The 23337-nt window shown below is 36.4% G+C and overlaps 1 protein-coding gene across 4 annotated transcripts in view; it reads left to right on the top strand.

Annotated features, from left to right (window-relative positions):
• The window catches only part of UBE4B (ubiquitination factor E4B), a 161511-nt gene that overhangs the window by 104783 nt on the left and 33391 nt on the right, over positions 1–23337 (top strand). For 3 of the 4 annotated variants that reach the window (XM_037828567.1, XM_037828564.1, XM_037828566.1), the window contains 9 exons: positions 558–672; positions 3899–3982; positions 6467–6523; positions 7107–7223; positions 7311–7409; positions 7989–8102; positions 9607–9805; positions 11620–11758; positions 19131–19230. In XM_037828567.1, coding sequence (XP_037684495.1) covers positions 558–672; positions 3899–3982; positions 6467–6523; positions 7107–7223; positions 7311–7409; positions 7989–8102; positions 9607–9805; positions 11620–11758; positions 19131–19230 — 1024 coding nt within the window. The remainder of the gene's footprint in view (positions 1–557; positions 673–3898; positions 3983–6466; positions 6524–7106; positions 7224–7310; positions 7410–7988; positions 8103–9606; positions 9806–11619; positions 11759–19130; positions 19231–23337) is intronic. The other variant, XM_037828565.1, reaches the window with a different exon arrangement.

The raw sequence follows: 23337 nt of genomic DNA, 5'->3' as shown, positions 1-23337 counted from the left end.
AGGTGTCCCTAAAGGTTTCATGTTTAATAAAGAGGAGTGTTTGTAGATTACATTTCTTTTATGCAAGAATATCTGAAGGAAAAATGACAAAGTTATAACACTTATTCATGCTAGATGTTTTTATATTATTTTCTATGCTTTAGCTGTATATATTTTTTGAACTACCAAAAATGTCCTAAATGCTTAAAAAATGTTCTAAGATTTAAATGGATAAGGGTTTTAACAGTCCTCAGCTACTGCTAATCTTTTCTTGAATTGGATGAGGCATACACAAATAAGTAAAAGAAACATGTAATGCTTCATTTTTAAAAGACTGTATGTAGGAAAAGCTGGACTCTCTGCAACTTCCTGTAATCTTTCACTAAAAATACCAAAAAGTGATTACTAACAGCAAGGGTGATCTTTTGCCTATAGCTATTGTGTAGAATATTTGGGAGTTTTAAAGTTCAACTTTTGACAGGGCAGTTGCTGCTAACATGCCATTTCATGTGCTACTGTTGTTGTCACGTGATAATGAGTTGGCTTCATGGCAGTCCTTGGATTTTGTGTGTCCACAGGTCCATGCAGCAGCCGTCCTTCTTGGTGCCATACATGCTGTGTAGGAATCTCCCATATGGCTTCATTCAAGAACTGGTGAGAACAACCCACCAGGATGAAGAAGTGTTCAAGCAGGTAGGGTTTTGTGAGTTTGCTACTGCAGCTTTTAGCCTAAGAGCTTTTAGGCTGATGCTGATTTCTAAATACACCATATTTTGAAAACGTCTGCTCCTGAATTTGAACATGCATGGGTTATTTGCTCAGAGAGAAGCCCTCCCTGAAATTCCTTTCTTGAGGAAATCAGTTTGACAGCTGCATTGTTCAAATCATGTGCCCATTTCAACTAATCAGTTAAGCATCAAGTATTTTAAACAGTCTGTGCCAGGTGCTTTGGGCAATAAGAAGTATTTGAGGTCCCATCCTTGATTCCAGGGAGTTTATACCAAGAGATAGCATAAGGCATGATGTGCATTTGCCACATGAGTAGTGTTAAAAATAGGTTCTCTGAGTTTATAAAAAGGGGATTAATAAATTAATACCAAGTTTGTTTAGTGATGGTCTTGCACATCACGTAGAATGTTCTCACCACCAAACTAGGAATGATGTCTCTTATCTTACTAATTACTTTGTCCATTTAGTATTTGTACATTGTTTTAATACCTCTTTGTATAAAGTAAGATGAAAATGCAGAAAAGAGATATTTAGTAATAAAGCTCTTTACTTAACCTCGAAGGCTTCTTCCAAGGTGAAAATTTGTCATTACATTTTTTTTTAAACAAAAAGCATTTATATTGTCACACATTTTCTGAGAGTCAAGGTGTCATTACATTTTAATTGCTGTTTTATAGCCCCATATTGTAAAGTAACCGCTTGACCACAGATAGTTTCACACGAGCTGTTTCCATTGATAAGGGATTTTTATAAAATTTTCTTACAATTTGCTGTATCATCATTTTTTTCTGATTAAAAAGAATAACAGAAGCAATAGTAATAATTGATAAGAATGCTTTAAATTCTGGTTTTATACCTAATATTATTCATAACCACTAATTTTAAGACCTTTGAATTCTTGGAAATGGTGTTTTCAGCAGTCCTCAAAACTTACAGGTAGTGTTGTATAGTCTATATGTGGAATTCATTGACTGCTTATCTTAGATAAATGGTCTTACAGACTTACAGACATATTTAAGGCGGCATAGTGAGCTTTTCCCTTCTAGAAAGATAAGTGAATGCTGATGAAAATGGAAAATTTAAGTGATATACCAGTTTATATGCTCAATATGCATTAATAAGAATATTCTTCCTGTTAACAAAGACATCATTCGTGGAACTCAGAGTAGTCTTAATTAAATAAAATCAGCCCAGTTATCAGCTGGAAGTGGTAAATTATGTCTAATTTATTCATAAAGAAACTTATACAGAGGATGTGGAATGATCTGTTTATTTTTAACCTCAGAATTCTGCCTTTTTTGCCACTCAATCTTGAACACTCGTTTTTTTATTAAGTTAGTATGTGTTTTCCTCGAGAGAGAAATGATGAATATTATGGAGCTGGTGAACTGAAAAAGTTGTTTTCCTTTTTATCTTAAGAGTGTGGCAAAATTGAATTATCAAATCTTTTCACTGAAATTTCATTCTCCCTTCTTTAATATTTGTGAGTTATTCACAGATAAGTAAACAAATTAGCAGCTATAATTAATGAATTAATGGGAATGAATTGATATGAATGAAAATGAATTAATCGAAATAGAATTAATGGAAATGAAAATTTGTAGCACTTTTCATCAGTGCTGGGAGGTATATATTTAAGAATAAAAGAATTATTTAAAATATATAGGTCTTTTATAAATAGTATACTGATTGACAATTTGAAAAATATTATGCGTAATAACATTGTATCTGTTTATTATAAATTAAACCCTCCTTGCTAAAGAGGATAACTCTACTAGAAAGAGTAAAAGTGTTTTACTTTATAGTATTCCTGAAAAAATTTTTTAGAGATTTTACTGAGTGACCAACTATAGAATTTACTTTTGGTGATTCTGGAACTTCTCTTTGTTTGCTTGTCTTCCTTGACTGCAGTTTTGGGATTCCCCACTCCCTCACTTGAGCATTACCTTTCTGTTCTTAGCTGGCTTATGAAAAAGCGCATCACTCCCCCCACCACCCCGTCATCCCCATCCCCCGATAGCTTGAGCCGTAAGAACTAGAATGATCTCTTCCAGAGCTGTGTTCATATCTAAAGATTTTCCACAGACACCTATAATCCGGGGGACCATTTTATTGCACTGAACTTTTTAAATGACAAAAGTGTATGATACAATGGGGGTGAAATTAGTAGGAAAGGGAATTTTTCACGTTTCCTAGAGGCTTGATAGAGCACTCACTTTACAACTCTTTGGCATTCAGATTGTCAGCTGTTGTTTACAACATTTTCTATTTAATGTTCCTAATTTTGAATGCCAACCAACTCCATGGCCTAAATGAGTGCATTGTGAAATTTGACGTTGAGCTGTGTTGAGCCAATCTTATATAGTGTTTATATGCCACAATGTTAACAGTGAAGCTCTGATACCCAGTTACTGTGTTAATGCCACTATGTTAGTTTAAGACACTGTTGGTTAGTGTTAAGGCATTCTAACCAAATTTTCTTTTTCCATTTCAAAATTTTCCAGCTTTGTCTTTGATCTGCTTAATTTAGGTTAATATAATAATAATACCCATTATTGGTCTGTTTTTCTTGTTCTCTTCAAAATAAACAGGGGAAGAATGAAGGAATTATTTGGAGGTGGGAGGGTGGTAACAAGTTACTGAATTTTTTGGTCTGTTTTTCTTGTTCTCAAAATAAACGGAAAAAGTGAACGAATTATATGGAGGTAGGAGGGTGGTAACAAGTTACTGAATTTTGTAAGATATTGATAGAGTTGAGGAAATATTGGAACATTTAGCCTAATTTCTTTACAGATTATAAGTGCTTGGTAATCAAAAACATACTGGTCGCTGAAATGTGCAGAATTTTGTTGATTAAAGCAAGTGAGATCCCTGGAAGTTCCTTCAACAGGCTCCAGATTTGTGAGTTTCTATTGAATTACTGGGAGTCCTGCCTGAGGACAGTTCTGTCAGGCTGTTAGGGTCCACCGAAATCCCCTTGTGGAGAATCCAGCACATTCGTTTGTGGTTGGCCTTGTTAAAGGGCAGGTCAGTGCTGTGTGGCTGGGTCCTACTCTGCTTTGTGTGCAAGCAGCTTTTCCTTGGGGAAGGAGTGGGAATGTGTGGACATCCAGATTCAGCACTTTATTTGACATGCTTCCCATTCTTGAATTTTCTTAAACTTGTATCTGATTTTGTTTTTTTCTTGTAGATCTTTATCCCCATATTACAAGGCCTGGCTCTTGCTGCCAAAGAGTGCTCCCTCGATAGTGACTACTTTAAATACCCCCTCATGGTAAAACTTTGTTTTCATTTTGTTCTTTAACCCATTTAATAGATGTTTTTCTTTCAGATTATTTTAACACACACTTTTCTTTCAGGTCCATGATCAGCCTTGTTTTCAAATTTAAAACATGAAACCCCTGTGTTGGCCATGCAGAGTGTTGGTGGCAGTGCGATCATCAGTGAAGACAGTTAGCAGCCCGCACATATCCCAGGTCCTAGACAGGAGTTAGTGATGCCCTTGTCAAGATCTGCTTTGCTATACTGTAGGCCTTATAAAAAAGACAATCACTGGTGGTACACTTCTGATTCTCCTAGCAATGAGTATACTGTATTTGGAATAGGGAAATTTGGTTATGAACAACCATGACAAATGCAAAAAAAAAAGTAGAGTTCTAATAAGAAAAGACAAATGTATCTTTATGTAGTAACTTTCTACAGAAAATCTCCTGTTTGCTGAGGCCGTACACCCCACCTGCAGGCTTCGCTTGGAGAGCCCAGATCTGCTTAGCTCCTTGAGACACTGAGAGCAAGCATGACTTGTAGACAGAACTTTGAGCTCAGTTCTCATGGTGGGACTTGACTGTTTGGAAAACACTGGAACCAGAATGAAAATAAGACATTCTTCTTTGAATTTGGTTCTTTGAACATTTGGGAGAAAAATATTTTGAAATGTTACTACATTTCATCCTAGACGTATCAAGGGGAAAAATATCAAAATATGAAATTAGTTTTCTTTAGGTATAAGTACAACCTTGTGTAAATTGAGGCCTTGGTTAAATTGATCTTTTCTACTGCATCTCTTACCCATTGTCCTGAAATGCTTCTGTTTGCCCATTGATTCAGTTCTCACCGAGCATCTATTCTGTGCCAGGTGCTGGGAACACAGGGGCTGAGGAGACAAGTCTCTCTCCTCACAGTGCTTTAAATCTACCACAAAAACTAAAACTGCAATGAAACAGATAATTATACTGCAATAAATGCTAAAACCGAGGGGTGCACAGAGGGCACCTTTCTCTTTAAAAAACCAAAGCTAATGTCGAAAGGCTAACGGTAAAGACAGTCTGGGAAATGAGAAGGTGAAACAGAAATTCTTTCTTTCAAAAATAATTTTGAATGGATTTGTGCCAGAGCTCTTTTTTATTGCACATGCCTTTCAGGTTCTAATAGCATTCTACTAATCCTTATTCTTTGTTATATCTGTGGCAGATGAAAGGAATTGGAATAATGTGATTGTTTGATTTCAGTGTTGAAATATTTTAATGATCATTAATTATCACTATATTATGTAAATTTTGCTTCATGGAATTGTTAGCTTTTTGGTTTTGGCTTAAATTAGCGTGACATTTCAGCGAGGAGTTTTTAGTATCAGATATCAACAAAATGTCTTTCTTGGTCAAAAGACAAAGGCCTCCACTGTGGTAGACAATAGTTTTATTCTCTGCCATTATTGATGCTTGTACAATTACGAGAGTGCAGTGAGAGAGATACAATAATGAGAGGCAGGAGGAGGAAGTGTGTTGGAGCTGAAGTCAGAAATAATTGTGATTTTCTGAAGGTGGATCCCAGAATCATCTGACAATTTTAAACACCTACGGATCAATGCCCCTGTCCCGCTCCCTACCAGACACTGTGATTTGATTGTCAGGGGTGTGGCGGGGGTGTGGCCTGGTGTTAGGAATTTCAAAGGCCCCCTAAGTGATCCTGATGTGGGAGCTCCTGCCCTGGACACTTCTACTTCCCAGAGCTCTTTGAGGCTCCTCAGTGATGTGCCAGTTCTTAAGTGCATGGACCCAGAAGCTTCCTTAGCTGGTTTAGCAGTTTTACAGCTCTTTCCAAATCATGGAGCAAATTAAATTCACTATTAGAAGAGTAGTGTTTGATTTGTTCACCATGGCCAAGCGAAGTATTAAATTGTGTATGTCCCTAAAAACTACTTTTCATGATTCTCTGAGAATGATTGGAGCGCCAAAGGAAAATATTGGATTTCTCAAAAATACCGGAGTATTTTCTTGTTTTATACATGTTCTGACTCTGACAGCTTATTAAATTGTAATTATTTATGGTAATGTTCAACACTGGCAAGACTAGCCATCTGAAGTATATGAATCAAATTTCTTGTTGACATGGAAAGATGTTAAGTACAAAAAAGCATTTTTTTTTTTGGTAAAAATATATATGTTTATCTCTATGTGTTTATACACAAGAGTCTGGAAAGCTGTTAACCAGAATATCAACAGGGGTTATCTCTGGGAGTAAAGTTTATATTTCTGTTTTATCTGACGTTCGTTTTTTTTTGTTTTTTGTTTTTTGTTTTTAACAATGTGCATGTATTCATTTATTAATCAGAAAAATATCTGGGAAAGCTGATATCATTTTGGAGGGAGTGCATATATATGTATTTATAGCAGCATGTAAAGCTATTCCTTGATATTACAAATGGCAACTAGTTTACGATGAAGTACATTGAAGTGGCTCTTTCTGATTTTATTTCTAGGCATTGGGTGAGCTCTGTGAAACCAAGTTTGGGAAGACACACCCTGTGTGCAATTTGGTAAGTGTCTGTCCGATGGGCTTGTACATTTTCAGTGAATATATCTTAGAATGCATTCCTTAAATAACGGTATCTGAAAAACTTCTCTTGAACAGCATTTTAAATTTTCTTTTAGGTGTAAGTAACATGTTTAGATGGCTCGCAATTGTTAAATTGTTGTGATATACACTATTTACTGGGATGCAGTTTTTTTAACTTTCTTTTCTGTGTGGGTGTCTTTTTCTTGGATAAGTATTTTACAACTAGTCCTCTGGCAGAAACATTTACTCCAGTCCTTTGGTAGTATAAGAATAGTTCATTAGAACTCCATCAAAGAGTATTTCAAAATGTAAAAATTAAGAGAATATCTTGCAAGAATGTAGTGGAATTAGGGGTTTTTCTTCCTTCTGAGGCGAAGGAATACCAACAGGGATCCTAAACTGTGTGCCTTGTGTTTTTGGATGTTAAGACAGTCCTCATGCTGGTGGCTAAGAACCAGCTAAACAGGTTGCCTGTTGAGAACTCTATTCATGACATTTTTACGTCACCTGCCTGTTGAGCAGTTTGATTTGCCTCTTCCTTCCTTTTTTGTTTTTTTGCATAGGTTGCTTCTTTGCCATTGTGGTTGCCTAAATCCTTAAGCCCTGGCTCTGGACGAGAGCTGCAGAGACTCTCTTATTTGGGGGCTTTCTTCAGCTTCTCAGTCTTTGCAGAAGATGATGTAAGTACTGTGGCCATTTGTACTTTGCTGCTCTAATGTGCTGATTCCTTTGCAAATGGTGATTGGATTTCTTCCTTCTCTTTCCAGGTTAAAGTGGTTGAAAAATATTTCTCAGGGCCTGCCATTACCCTGGAAAACACTCGCGTGGTTAGCCAATCTCTGCAGCATTACTTGGAATTGGGAAGGGTAGGTGTTCAGAAATGAAACTAAAGGATGACTGAAAGAAAAGCTAGATGAAAGTAAACTGGGTTTCAATAACAGCAGCAACAGTAGCATGCTGCCCTTTTTCTGTAGCAGTTCTGGAGGACGGTCCTCAGTTTACTTGCTAGGTTTTCTCTCCAGCTGGCCCTGGGTCATTTAAATTTTGAGGGTGAGGGAGAGCTATTAGTTTGTACATATATCTCATTAATCCACTTTGTCCCAAATGTAGATTACTATGTCCTTAGATCCAAAACTTAAAAGCAGAGAAATTATAGGCTTGGGAAAATAAGGTAATTTGCCTATGGAAAGGAAATAACAAAGGCTCTTTTATTAAACTATAACTACCTACCTCCTCCGCTCCATATTCTGCCCTAAAATGCTTTCATGCTGATGATCTTGACACATTCGAATATGAGCATTTTTAATATTCCCTTTGTAGTTCAGTTCTCCTGAAATGAGTGGAAGTAGGAGAAGAGAGTGTGGGAAGGAGGCTAGCTGTTGAAGTCAAAAAGGATTCATGGTTAAAATTGTTCTTTTTCTTCTATTCTTAAAAATAAATTTCAGCAAGAGCTTTTCAAGATTCTGCATAGTATTTTGTTAAACGGTGAAACCCGTGAGGCTGCTCTCAGTTACATGGCAGCTATCGTCAATGCCAATATGAAGAAAGCACAGATGCAGGTAGGAGTCCTAAGGATGGCTTATTTTTTCATTAAATTCATTCACTCAACTCATATTTATTCAGTATCTAGCAGACATTGTTCTGGGAATTGGGGATACAGTGATGAACAAGATTGAAAAGCTTCCTGCTTTCGTGGAGTTTTATCTTCTGTAGGGCAAGGTAGATGGTAAATGAGTAGACATATAAATAAAGCAAGGTAAATAATTGACAGTCACCGCAGAGGGGCTGGAAGGAAGCTATAGGAGAGATTTGTAATGAGTGGTCAGGGAGGGCCTCTCTGAGGAGGTGACATTAGATCAGAGACCTCTCTGATAAGAAAGAGTCAGCCATTGCGAGGCTGAGAAAAGAACATTCTAGATATATGTAAAACCCTAAGGTGGGAATGAGCTGGGTTTGGAGGTTGGAAGATAGTGAAAAGGAAAGGGAAGGACAGATCACAGGGTCAGAAGGGATGGGCAGGGGCTTGAACAGCTTGCGCTTACACGGTAAAAACTGTAACGGGAAGCCCTTGGAGGGTTTTTCATCAAGGAAACCACAAGCTCTGCGTAGAGTGGGCTAAAAAGTGAACTAAGGAGGCCATTTCCAGGGTCCTGATGGGAGAGCCTGGAGACTTAGACTCCTTTCTGGAGTAGAAAAGTTAAAAAGGCACCCTTCCCATATTTTTAATAAATAATTAATGAGTGATGTGATGTTCCCAAAAGGAAGAAGAAAAAAGTTTAGAGAAGTGGTTAAGAGCGTGGACCCAGCGTCACATGGCTTGGATTTCCAGTTGTGGGTCCACCATTTACTAACAGTGTGACCTTGAATGAGTTTCTTAACCTCTCGTGCCTCAGTTTCCTCATCTGCTGAATGCAGATAGTAATAGGACCCAACTCATGGTGTTACTGTCTCTAAAGCTCTTAGAACTCTCTGGATGGATTATATGGCATGTGCATATATCGCAATAGAATTGCGTTAAAAATAATAACAGTTAAAAATAATAGCAATCGAAGCTCTTAGAACAGTGCCTGGTACATAGTGAACAATCACTCAATTTTAAGACATTCTTATAATTGTTATTATTTTCTTAAGGCAGGACTGTGACTAATGTTGTCAATGCCAGCTGGAAAAATGACTAGTCCAGTGGTAACCCAGTTGTTCTGATGCTCTTGAGAGGAATAGAGAAGAGAAAGGAAGCAAGTTTATTGTGTTTCTGCTTAGTAATTTTGAGAATCTTAGACTAATCGCTTATATTCTCTGAGCTGTAGATTCCTCCTCTGTAAAATGGGATAACATTATCACTGGCCTCTAAGGGTTATGTTAAAGATTCAGTGAAAGAATGTAAAATGCTTCATGTGTAGTTAATACTCAACAAATAGCAGCTGCTATTAGGATGATGACGATGACGATATGTATGTCCTTGATATGGTCATGTTTGAATGTTTGGTCTCTTTTCATGTAGAGTTGTATTAAAATAATCTATTCAAGTCAGTGTTTTAAATGCTTCTATTTCATGTTTCACAGACAGATGATAGATTAGTGTCTACAGATGGATTTATGCTGAATTTCCTTTGGGTGCTGCAGCAACTAAGTACAAAGATCAAGTTAGAGACGGTGGATCCCACGTATATATTCCATCCAAAGTGTCGGATTACTCTTCCAAACGATGAGACGAGAGTGAATGCAACCATGGAGGATGTGAATGAGTGGCTGACTGAACTTTGTGAGTAATATGTTCATAATTAGGTCTTTAGGATGCTGTGCTCTTATTTGGATGTTAGTGATTTCCTCAAAAATTGTTATTGCATCTTCTTACAATGAATTTTAGATGATGATACACAATAAAAATTAATTCAGTAATTAATACTGGACTAGCCAAAGAAAAATAGACATATAGACCAAATGGAAGGAAATATAGTGCTTTAAGTTAAAAAAAGAATAAGTGGATATATAAGTAATTTCTAATGATAAAATATTATACAGTATAATTATATTTCTAAGTAAGAAATATGATAAAGATGATGGCAGTGACTTAGTTATATAGATTTTATGTGTGCCAATTAAAATTTTCATGAAATATATCATAGATCTTAACTGATGGTGTCAAAAGAAGTGCATTTTCAAGGTGTTAGGATTGTTGATCTTTCTTGAACTCCATATTGTAAAACATGTTTGTGGCAGACATGAAAACCATATGGTATTTATTTTTTAAATATTATAAAATTTTCATGGAATAGCATAGGGATTCTCTGCTTGCCTGGTTGTGACAGCACCATGATCAGTTGTACAAATTCCAGAAAAATATTTAAATTGTCCTAAGAACTAAGTATCTGGCAAACAGTAAATCAGTATTTGATGAATGTCATTTGAATAAGTGGTTATTGGTATGATCTTGGGGTGATCCCTCTTAGACTAATAAATTCCAGAAGAGTGAAAGGGTTATATATTCAAAAAATAAAAATAAAAAATCTAGTAAAAAATATGAGAAAACTGAATAGAGGATTTGACTCATTTTGAAGGAAAGAGAAGTTTATAGATGATTTAAGAAAAGAAGTGTATCATCAGAGATAATATGCATGTGTTTTAACATATAAACATCTTTTATAGAGTGAGATTAAAATAAAAGAAAGGGGGAAAACATGTCACATAGCTGATAAAAGCAAAATATAGAACTGCTATAAATGTTTAAGGCCAAAACTAAATTCCACCAAGAGACAATTTTTTTTTTACTTGAGAAAAAACATAAGCAGTAAATGTCGAAAGAATAAAATATACTTATAGGAAAATATATATTTTTTGTAGGAATTAGATACAAATTGGAAGAAATTCAGGTTTCCATTATAGATTTACAAGTTAGGCGAAAACAAAGTGATAAAATTAAATGTAAGTTTGTGAAGAAATAGGTGGCATTTAATCAATTTGTTTATCTCAAGTGAATTCTGGTGATCCATAACAAAAATTGTAATACTATCATTCTTAATAATTCTACTTTTCAGAATATAGTCCTAAAATTTGGGGATAAGGGGAGGCAAAAAGCAATTTTTGTGCATAGATGCTCCTAGCACTACTGTTTATACTAGTAAAAAATTAGAAACCACAAAGAGGCCCAACAGTAGGGAAATGCTATGGAATCTGTAGTGTGTTAACATAATCTAATACTAGTTAGAGATTTAAAATGATGCTTGTGTACTGTATTGAAAAATGGAAATGGTCATTTGAAACCTGTCAGGAAGACACATCACAGAAGAACATTGATATAAATCTACCTAGACATTTAAACAGATGGGGCAGAATACCTGGGTATTAAATGGAGCTCACAGGAGTTCTATTCCTCTTATAATGTTATAGTTAAGTTTATGATATTTTTTAATGCATCCTTTTATATGGTGTGTGAATATATCTCAATAAAATTGCCCAAAAAAAAGCATCCTTAAAGCTCCTTGAAATTCAAGTATAGTTTTCTTTTCTGTATTGTGCTTTTTCTCTGATTTACTCTGGTGACAGATTTTTATTTCAGGGATTATACATTTTTTTTAGATGGAGATCAGCCTCCATTTTCTGAGCCGAAATTCCCAACGGAGTGCTTCTTCCTCACCCTGCATGCCCACCACCTCTCTATTCTGCCGAGTTGCCGTCGATACATCCGTAGACTTCGGGCCATCAGGGAGCTCAATAGGTATGGACTGGGAATGCCTGGGTCATGCCTTGTTCTCACGAGCAGGCGGTTCCGTTGTGGCAGTAGATTTGAACGTGGGCACCACCTGCCTCCACCGTCAGGTCCATGTGGGCCAGTGCTCTCTACCTGAAGAAGTGACCCAAACGTGGTTTCTGAGCATTCTGAACCCTTGGTACTCTCCCTCTCTGTGGTTGCTTTAGACTTCCCTTCATATTTTTTATGGGCATGGTGATACCAGGATGCTCTTTAAAGGATCCCCTGGGTGCCAGATATACCCCGCCCTCCCTGGACTATGTGACAGTAACCCTGGTGTCCCTTGGTAATCGAGATCAGTTACCCCCACCAACACGTAATTCCCGATTTACTCTGTTGTCCTGTGACATAAGGTATCCAAAATGGCCAGGTGGCAGCCTCAAATTCCAATGCACTGGCAATGTTGTTGTTCTTTTTAATCTAAGCATTTTTCCCCATGTTCTAGCACCTCCAGACAAACGAATGTCCCAGGAACAGGAAGCAGACGTTTTTTAGAGAGGTCATCTGGAATACTAATAGAGTGGTCCCTTCTACTTCCACTGTTTGGTCCAGGACTCATGTACTCTGCCTTTAAGAGACGCTGTGTCATATCTCTATCTCGGTCTGTCTTCTGTACCCTGGAATATAGCTCTCCTGACCTCGCAGGGTGCTGCCTCTGAACTGTTCCACTCCTCTCTGGTGCCACTTGCTTTTGGGTGGTGGTGTAAAATCACTGACCCCTAGCCCATTACCTCACTTCTTTTGCTGTAGTGTAAGTCCCTTCAACAGGAGCAGAGTCGTCCAGGATACTAGGAGGGTGAACATGACGTTCAGTAACTCTTGACTGGCATTTTTGACAGAAGCATGGTAGTCAGGCAAGAAAATCCATTGGCTAGAATAAATGCCTCATCCACAGAGTACAAATTATCCCTTCTGGGTGGAAACTACCCAGTATCTGTCTGATTTTTAGTCCTTCCTGCAGTGGAAGCCCATTGACAAGTATTCACATGAGACATAAAATTCTTATTCTCTGAGCCTTTTCTCAAAGCACTATGCATATTCATCTTCCCCAGTTCTCATCACCAATCTGCCAATCGTGTTCATTCAGAATGTGTAACCTTCTGGTTTAATTGTTAGCTACTGCCATAAATTATTGTAAATTTGCACCTCAGGCCATCTCTCTGGACACAAAGTGGACCATAAGAAATAGCACTCAAAATTTGGCTTTCTGGGAGGATGTTCCTTCTCTGTTGGTTATCAGTCACTTGTGAATAGGGCAGTAATACCATAGCAGTCCACTTAGAGCTGATACTAGAAAAGCATTAAGAGCCAGCTGTAAATGTTTCCTTCTTCAGTCAGTCAATTGTAGGAAACTGCCCTTGAGATCATAGGAGCAGGTTAAGGGGAGGCTGGCAGTGCTGTTAGGACCTGCCAGAGCTCTGTCCATATGTACTTTTGCTTGCTGGTTGGCACCACTGACTTCATGTCTTGGTCTGTCAGTTTCCAGCTCAGATTTCTTTTCACCTGATGTTCCCTGGTTAGCCTTCAGTTTCTTCTAGGACCCAATAGCAAGCCAAACACTGTTTCTGGAAAATCGGTAGCTATTTGCCAATGCAGCAGTGGCTTGGCTGCAAAACCCTAGGGGTATTTGTGTGAATCTTATCAGGACTAACCACAGGTTCTATGACAAAGCTGCTTGCACTGCAGATGGGGTCAGCTGGGGAACCTTCTATTCTTATGAGGCCCACTCAAAGCTGTCAGCGTGATGAGTTACTCAGAAAATGGGTTAAAGTAGTATGCAGAAATTCAGAATATGATACCTCCAAAATCCTAAGAGTTTAACAAGTTTTGTGACTCTTCGTTAGTGATAGAATATGCTAGGAGTATCAACTGTTTTTGACTTTGGGTGGAATTCCAAACCACTGTACCCTCAGACTTCTGAGAAGACAGATCCCTGAACTTTCATGTGATTTATCTCTCAATCTGTGTCCTATACAGGTCTGCCTACCAGGATTTCTGCTACTACTTATTTGCCAGATCTTATCAGCAAGGTGCTATCCATATAGTGGATCAGGATTGATGTTATCTATGATATGTCAAAACAGTTGAGTCTCTGCAAACCAAATTATGACACAGAGCCAGAGAGTTAGCTAAAGACTGAAACAAGGCTGAGGCTGTATTTCTAACTCTGCCAGGTGAAAGCGTTTTCCTTCTGGTGTTCCCTCTCCATTGGGTTAGAGTAGAACACATTTATCCACTCAACGTCTGCATACCAGGTGCCAGAAAGTATGTTATTTGTCCCAGTAAAATAACCACATTTGGAACAGCGGTACAATTTTGAATCAGTACTGATTACATTAACAGTAATTTATTGTCATTGTCCAAGACCCATCTATCTTACAGTATTGATCAAACAGTACAGTTAAATAGGAATGTGATGGAGATCACCCACCCTGCATTTTCAAGTCCTTGATGGTGGCGATAATTCACAGGTCCTCCAGGGATGCATTTTTGTTTTTTTGGTTTACTATTTAGAAAGTAAACATATGTTTAAAAATTTTATTGCTTACCATTCCTTTTTATATTTCATACTATCCTTCTGGAACATTTTCTTTTGTTTACCATTATGTTGGGAGATTCATCCATATTTTTGTATATAGCAGTAATTTGTTCATTTTTACTTTTATAAAGAATATTCCTTTGTATAAATATCATATACTTGACCTTTCTACTGTTGGTAGACATCTGGGTTGTTTCTAGTTTTTGGTTATTATGAATAAAGTTGCTATGATCATTCTTGTATGTATTACTTGGTGCACGTATGTACACATTTGTGTCGGTATGTATCTGGGAGTGCAGTTACAAGGTCACGAGTATGCACATGTTCATCTTTCATAGATGATACCAGATAGTTTTCTAATTTGCAGTAGTATAGCGAGAGTTCCAGTTGTTCCACATCTTCTCCATTTAGCAGTTTCTTTTCTTCTTAGCCATTCTGGTGGATGTGCAGTAAATTTCATTATAGTTTTAATTTGAATTTCCCTGATAATTAATAAAGCTGAACACTTTTTCGTTTGTTTATTGGTCAGTTGTATATCCTCTTTTGTGAAGGACCTGTTCTAGTCTTGCCTATTTCTCTTTTGGGTTTCTGTCTTACTGTTTTGTAGGAGTTTCTCAATATGTTGTGTTTTTTCCTAATTATGCCAGTTTTAATTTGTTGGTAATTTCTGTACCATCGTTTTTCCATATTTTGAGTGCAGTTCATATATCATATACATAATCATCATTCTTGATGTTTTTGACTAAATTCTTTTGGATATGAGTGATGTCTTTTGATAAAGCAGAAGATCTGAATGTTAACATAGTCCATTTTTCCTTTATGATTCATGCTTTGGCATCCTATTTAAGAGATCTTTACCTACTCCCTACGTCATGATGATACTTTCTTGTATCATCTTCTAGAAGTTTTATTGTCATACTTTTCACATTTAGATCTACAGTCTACCTGTAATTGATTTTTGTGTATGGTACAAAGTAAGGGACAAGGTTCATTTTTTTGTTCCCATATGGTTATCCAGTGGACTTAGTCCCATTTATTGAACAAATTGTACTTTCCCTACATCAGTAGTGCTTTGATTATAAATCATCTGACTATATGTGGGTTTATTTCTGGACTATATTCCATTCAAATGGTATTCTTAGCTATCTTTAAGCCCATTCCTCATTGTTTTATTTCTGAAACTTTTTAATAGAATGTGATAATTGGTAAAGAAAAATCCTCCAACTTTGTTCTTGAAGACTGCTATTATTTAGGTCGTCTTTAATTTTGCTCAATGAGGTTTTGAAATTTTCTGTGTAGAAGTTTTGCATATCTTTCAATATATTTCTTCCTAGGTATTTGATTTTTTAAAATTGCTGCTAGCATATAGAAATACAATTGATTTTTGTATATTGACCTTGTATCTAGTTTCTAGCTATCTTGCTAAAGTCATTTATTAATTCCAGTAGTTATTTCGTGGATTCTTTTAAGATTTTCTTTCTACATAATCATGTTATCCACAAATTGGAACAGTTTTCTTGCCTTCTTTCCTATTCTGATACTTTTTTTTTCATGCCTTAGTGCACTGGCTACAGTTTGTGCAATGTTGAATAGAAATAGCCTTCTTGAAATTCCTGTCTTGTTTCAATTTATGAGGAAAGGCTTTCTCTATTTCAACATTAATAAGATGTTTACCTTGGGGTTTTTGTTTTTTTCATTTGTTTGTTTTGTTTTGTTTTGTTTTTTCTGTGTGTGTGTTTGTAAAAAAACACAATACATCCCCTGTTGTCAGATTAAGGAAATTCCCTTCTATTTCTAGTTTGCTAAAAGTTTTTATTCTTTTCTTAACAGGAGTTGAATTTTATTAAATGCTTTTTTAATGTCTATTAAGAAGATGAGATTTTTTCCTCCTTTATTCTGTTAATATGGGTGAATTAGATCAATTGGTTTTCTGATATAAGCCAGTTTTTCATTTCTGGACTAAACTCAACTTTTATATTATTTTTTTATCTCATTGGATTCAGTTTGCTAATATTATGTTTGGGATATTTGAGTCTATGTTCAAAATAAAGATTGGCCTATTATTTTCCTTTCTTCTTAAGTTCTTCTCTAGTTTTAGTTTGACGATTATACTCATAGAATGAACTGGTGAGTGTTCTCTCTTACTATATTCTCTGGAAGAGTTTATTGTATAACAATGTTATTTCTTCTTTAAATGTTTGGGAAAATTCACTGATAAAGGTGTCTGGACTTAGAGATTTTTGTGTGCGTAGGTTTTAAATAATGGGTTTTATTCATTAATGGATTTAGAACTATTTAGATTTTCACCTCATCTGTGTCAGTTTTTCCATTTCATATGTCAAGTTTCTAAATTTTTAGGCATAACGTTGTCATAATATCCTCTTTTTGTTCTATTAATGTCTGTGGGATCTTTATTACTACCTTTCTTCTACTTTCTTTTACTTTGGCTCTTTTGTTGATGCATCTGTTGCTCTTAAATCATTCATTTTCAGCCCTTCTTTTCTTATATTTGCATTTAAGAATTAGTTTAACTTTCAGCATAGCTTTAGCTGTAGCCCTCATTTTTTGGTTTGTCATATTATTGTACAATTTAAAATTCTGATTTTCATTAAAAGTTTTTATTTCACCAGTGAGTTATTTAAAAATGTATTGTTTAAATTCCAGATTCTTGAGAGATTTTCTATTTATTTTTTGTTACCGATTTCTGGCTTAATTCCATTTCTTTTGTGAGTGTCTGTTTACAATTTTATTGTGATAAAATATGTAGGCCGTAAAATTTTCCATGTTGATAATTTTTAAACGTACAATACAGTGGCATTAATTACATTCACGATATTGTGCAACTATCACCACTCTCTTTTTCCAAAACTTTTCCATCACCCCAAACTTTAGTGTGTGTTTTTAATTTATACAAACTTATTTTTTTAACTGAAAACCACTGTGTTTTAACGGCCCGTCTGAACTGCAGTGTGGACGTCTAGTTATTGTTTCTTCCATGATATTCTGCATGATTTCTGTCCTTTCAAGTTCGTTGAGACTTGCTTTATAGTTTAACATTTACATTGGTAAATGATCCATATAGACCTGAAAAGACTGCATTTTCTGTGTTGTTTTTTTACAGTGTTCTATATGTGTCAGTTAAATGAATTTTGTTAATCTTTTATTCAAATTTTCCTTATCTGCTGATTTTATCAGGTTGTAATATCAGTTATCAGGAGAGGCTTATAGGAATCTCAAACTGTAGTTGTGGATTTGCTGTTTCTCCATCATGGGATGGATGCAATCCTAGATTGCCTCACTCACACTGACTTTGAAGGGTCCATTAAAATGGCCCTGTCTGCCACAGTCACTTGTGGCCTACAGGGGACAGCTCTGATTATGCTTTTGAGAGACGTTGACATTCCCCTCACCTGTGTATTTTTCAATGCCATGATACAAGAAGTGTCATCTAGGACATAGTTGGGCTGTGTGTGTGTGTGTCTGTGTGTGTGTGTTTTCAGGGGTGGGGATAAAGATTGAGTAAGTCACACATGGTAAATCTACATTAATATTCTCAGCTGCTCAAGTCTAGGGAAGAATCCATTTCCTTGCCTTTTCCACCTTCTGGAGACTGCCCACATTGCTTGGCTGTTGCACTTTCCTCCATCTTCAAAGCCAGCAGCATAGCATCTTCAGATTTTCCTCTCTTTCTGACTTCTGCTCCCATCATTACATTTCTTTCTCTGACTGTGACTCTCCTGCCTTCCTTTGCCTTGGAAGGACTCTTGTGATGACATTGGGCCCAGCCAGATAATGCAGGATCATCTCCCTGTCTCAGGATCCTTAACTATTTAATCGCAGCTACAAAGTCCCTTTTGCCATGTAATGCAACTTATTCACAGACTCTGGGGATTAAGATGTGGATATATTGGGGGAGGGGGACATTGTTCTGTCTACTACGGTCATGTTTCAGTTGTAGACACACTAATCCACTAAAGCTGAGACAAGCAGAGGAATATTATAGGATACTGTTTGGTTTATTGAGTCACTGGCATGTCTGGAAAAGAAGATTCCCAGAACTAGCCTTGGAACATGGCTTGACACAGAAGTTGCTTCAGGTTTCAGCCCAACAGTGGAGCCTCTGCCACAGCTTCCAGAAGAAGGATATCCACCATATGCCACCAGAAGAACCATGTGGCTGCCACTTCACAATACTTTAAACATTTCTGCCTTCAGTGAGGATTCATCTGCTTGGTGGAAGCTGGGTTGTGTGTAGAAATGCTGGCAGCAAGGGAGTCTGGGAAATTTAGTTTTTAAATATTTATCAGTGTGTTTCCAACACTGTGTCAGGGTAGACAGGGCTGAAATAGTGTCAAGTGAGCTGGTCATGAAGATGCAGCATACTGGGTGACCAGGGAAGAAAATCTTGCCAGATAGGTGATATTTGAGCAGATACCTTGAAGGAAGTGAAGGAGCAAGTCACAAAGAAATTCTCAGAGAAGAGCCTTCTAAGCAGAGGGGATCAAGAATTGTAAAGGGGTAAAAGGAGATGCTGTTAGTAAATAGCCTTTTGCTTGGATAATTGAGTAGGAACAGGATTACAATATTTTATCAAATCTGAGCTGCCATCAATTTTAAGACATATCATTTTAGGAGCAAATAAGAAAGACACTGCACATCAAACCATAGCTTGCTATTGATTTTAAAGATGTTAAAACATGGGAAAAAATGGGTGTTTTAGGATCAGTTAAATGATCAAAATGAATAGACAAGGTGAATATGTGTGTTTTCTTTCATTTGAGTGTTAGTTGTTGATTTCAGGACTGTGGAAGATTTGAAAAATAATGAAAGTCAGTGGAAAGATTCCCCGCTGGCAACCAGACACCGCGAAATGCTGAAGCGCTGCAAAACTCAGCTGAAGGTTTGTACCGTTAATTGGAATAATTATAGACTAGTCTCATAATAGTAATTTTCCCTCTAGAATATGTGCCTTGAATGATAGTTGATTACTCTTATTTTTTCTTTATTATTCTTTTCCCCCCACGATAAAATAGTACATTGTAAAACTTACTGATACCTTCCATGTATCTATATGTAATTATTTAAATCTCAGGTAGAATATGCAAATGTAATAGACTGAACTGCCAAATGATAATGTGAATTCATAACGAGTTTTATTGTCTTCAGTTTAATATCACCTCCCTCTCCCTATCTTTGTCCAAGATCCACTGCCCCAACACACACATGCATACTTACAGACACTCCAGTAAATCCAGGCATGCATTTTCATGATATAGACTAAATAGGTTTGTGGTGGTGGGAAGGTCTCTTTCTTTTGTCCCTCCTTCTTTGTTTTTAATTGAAAACAGTACATTCTACAGAACCTAAATATAGATGCGAAGATTTCTGCTTGTAAGACATAGCTGAAAGCAAATGCTGGCTATGCTATACATTTATGCCTTTGTCTTAGGTTAATGTTTAAATTATAAAAGGTGAATGTTTGCTGTTCGTGCTTTGGGTTTATAGTAGAATGACATATGAACATTTTACTTGATAATTGCATTCTGGTAGAAGTGAAAATTTCAGGCTTAATTTAAAACTTTTAATTTAAAAAGTTTTAATTTAAACCAAGGGCTCTTATCTGCTCTGTGTAGACCCCCCCAAGCATTCTAAAGATATGTCTCAAGGGATCTGTGAACTGTTTGGCTTTTTGTATCAGTGCATGTGTGTATATGCATGCATAGGTGTGCATGTGTCGTATGGATGCCTGTGCATGTGATTTTCAGGAGGGGAGAACACTTCAAGAGGATAATCCAAAAGAGGTTAATAACTATTGGTAAATAATGTGTGAATAACATGAAGGCTACATAGACAAATAATTACTTCACCACTTGTGCTGGCTTAGCAAATAAAATTGATTTTTTTTTTAATTCAGTTTTATTGAAGTACATTCACACACCATACAATCATCCATGGTATACAATCAACTGTCCACAGTATGATCACATAGTTATGCGTTCATCACCAAAATCTATCTCCGAACATTTTCCTTACATCAGAAAGAATCAGAACAAGAATAAAAAATAAAAGTGAAAAAAGAACACCCAAACCATCCCCCCCATCCCACCCCGTTTGTCCTTTAGTTTTTATCCCCATTTTTCTACTCATCCATACACTAGATAAAGGGGGTGTGATCCACAAGGTCTTCACAATCACACTGTCACCCCTTGTAATCTACATTATTATATAATCGTCTTCAGGAGTCCAGACTGCTGGGTTGGAGTTTGGTAGTTTCAGGTATTTACTTCTAGCTATTCCAATACACTAAACCCTAAGAGGTGTTATCTATATAGTGCATAAGAATGTCCACCAGAGTGACCTCTCGACTCCATTTGAAATCTAAAATGTTAAAAAACATTTTAAACTTTTTATTTTGAAATACTTTCAAACTTACAGGACAGCTACAAAATAATACAAACCCCATAAAGAGAATTCCAATGTACCCTATTCTCCCCAAATCCCCCAAAACACCAGTTTTAACATTTTGCAACATTTGCCATATTCTAACTATCAATCCGTTAATCTCTACCTGTCTATTTATCAATCCATTTTCTGGACACTTGAGTGTAGATTGTATACATCATGCTGCCTGAACAAAAACACTGCCACGCACACTTCTAAGAACAAGGCTATTCACTTACGTAACTATCTTAAATGCAGTCAAGTTCAAGAAATTTAACATTGATACAATCTTACAGTCTATATTCCAATTTTTTTATGTATCCCAATAATATACTTTAGATCTTTCTCTCCTCCCTTATTAGTTCCCATCCAGGATCATGTATTGCCTTTAATTGTCATTTTCTCTTTGATAGCTCTTTTTTTCTTTTAGTTGTTGAAAACATATATATAACGTAAACTTTCCCATCTTAACCACTCCCAAGCATAACATTCAGTGGAATTAATCACATGGTGTGGTGCCCTCACCACCTCCCATTACTGAAACGTTCCCATCTCCCCAAACAGAAACCCTACACCCATTATGCATTAACTCCCCTGTTCCCCCTTTCCCACCTCTGGCAACCAATACTCTACTTTCTGTCCCTATGAGCTTGCATATTCTCTAATATTTTCTTTGTAGTTATCAGGGCTCAAATTTAACATCCTAAATCTTTAACAACCTTATTTGCTTTGGTACCAACTGAACTTCAATAGTATACACAAACCTATGCTCCTGTACCCATCCATCCCTTCACCTTTATGTGGTTTTTGTCACAAATTACATGTATATTCATTATGAGTCCAGAACCAATGATTTCCCATTTTATTTTATGCATTTGCCTAGGAAGTAAAAAGTGGAGTTGCAGACCAAAAATGCAGTAGTTCTGGCATTCACATTTACCCATGTCAGCACCCTTACCAGAGATCTTTGTTTCTTCATGTTGATTTGATCTTTTTGTCTATTGTTTTTCCTTTCAACCTGCAGAAATCCCTTTAGCATTTCTTCAAGGGCTGGTCTAGTGACAGTCCATCAGCTTTTCTTTTTCTGGGAATGTCTTATTACCTCCAGTTTTTTGTTTTTTTTTTAATTTTATTGAGATTGTTCACATACCATATAATCATCCAAAGATCCAAAGTGCACAATCAGTTGCGCACGGTACCATCAAACAGCTTTGCATCCATCACCACAATTTTTTCCTTCAATTTTTAGAACATTTTCATTGCTCCAGAAAAGAAATAAAGACAAAAAAGAAAATTCAAATCCTCCCATTCCCCTAACCACTACCCCTCCATTACTGGCTCACAATATTGGTATAGTATGTTTGTTACTGTTGATGAGAGAATGTTAAAATACTACTAACTGTAGTACATAGTTTGCAGTAGGTATATTTTTCCCTATATACCCCTCTATTATGAACTTACAGTGTCATACATTTGTTCTAGTTCGTGAAAGAGATTTCTAATATATGTACAGTTAATCACGGACATATCCACCACAAGATTCACTGTTTTATACATTCCCGTCTTTTAACCTCCAACTTTCCTTCTGGTGACATACGTGACTCTGAGCTGCTTCTTTCTACCACATTCACATACCATTCAGCACTGTTAGTTATTCTAACAATAACATGCCACTGTCCATTTCCAAACATAGTTAAACATTCTGCTCATAATAAGCAACTGCTCCTCATTCTTTAGCCTTGTTGTTTATCCTGGTAACTTATATTTCATGTCTATGAGTTTACATATTATAATTAGTTCATATCAGTGAGACCCTACAATATTTCTCCTTACGTGTCTGATTTATTTCACTCAATAGAATGCCTTCAAGTTTTCTTCATCAACCAGTTTGTTTGTTTGTTTGTTTGGTTTGTTTGTTTTTTAAGACGGTTTTGTTCACCCACCATATATTCCATCCTACGTAAACAATCAATGGTTCCCTGTATAATCACGTATTTATGCATTCATTACCATTACTACTACCTATAGAAGGACATCTCCATCTTCAAAGAAGGAAGATACACAAAAGAAAAAGAAAGAAAAAAAAAAGACAGCTAAAAAGCAACAAAAGGAAAGATAGAATTAAACTAAAGTACAGACAGCATCACCAATGCCAAGAGTCCCATACTCCTCCCTTATGTCCCCCTCTTATGGGCATTTAGTTACATTCAAGGAAGCATAATACAATGTTTCTGTTAATTATAGTTTCTAGTTTGCATTGATTGTATTTTTTCCCCAATATCACCCCATTTTTAACACTTTACAAGGTTGACATTCATTTGTTCTCCCTGATATAAAAACATATTTGTACATTTTATCACAATTGTTGAGCACTCTAGGTTTCACTGAGCTATACAGTCCCAGTCTTTCTCTTTCTTCTTTCCTTCTGGTGTCCCACATGTTCCTAACCTTCCACTTTCAATCCTATTCACAATCATCTTTGTTCAGTATAGTTACATTGCTGTGCTACCGTCACCTAAAATTGTGTTCTAAACCTCTCACTCCTGTCTTTTCCTATCTGTCTGTA

This window comes from Choloepus didactylus, chromosome 2, assembly GCF_015220235.1.
Source record: "Choloepus didactylus isolate mChoDid1 chromosome 2, mChoDid1.pri, whole genome shotgun sequence".
NCBI classification, from domain to species: Eukaryota; Metazoa; Chordata; class Mammalia; order Pilosa; family Megalonychidae; genus Choloepus; species Choloepus didactylus.
The sequence above is the reverse complement of the archived record's forward strand: the minus strand, read 5'-3'. Positions and strand labels throughout refer to the sequence as shown.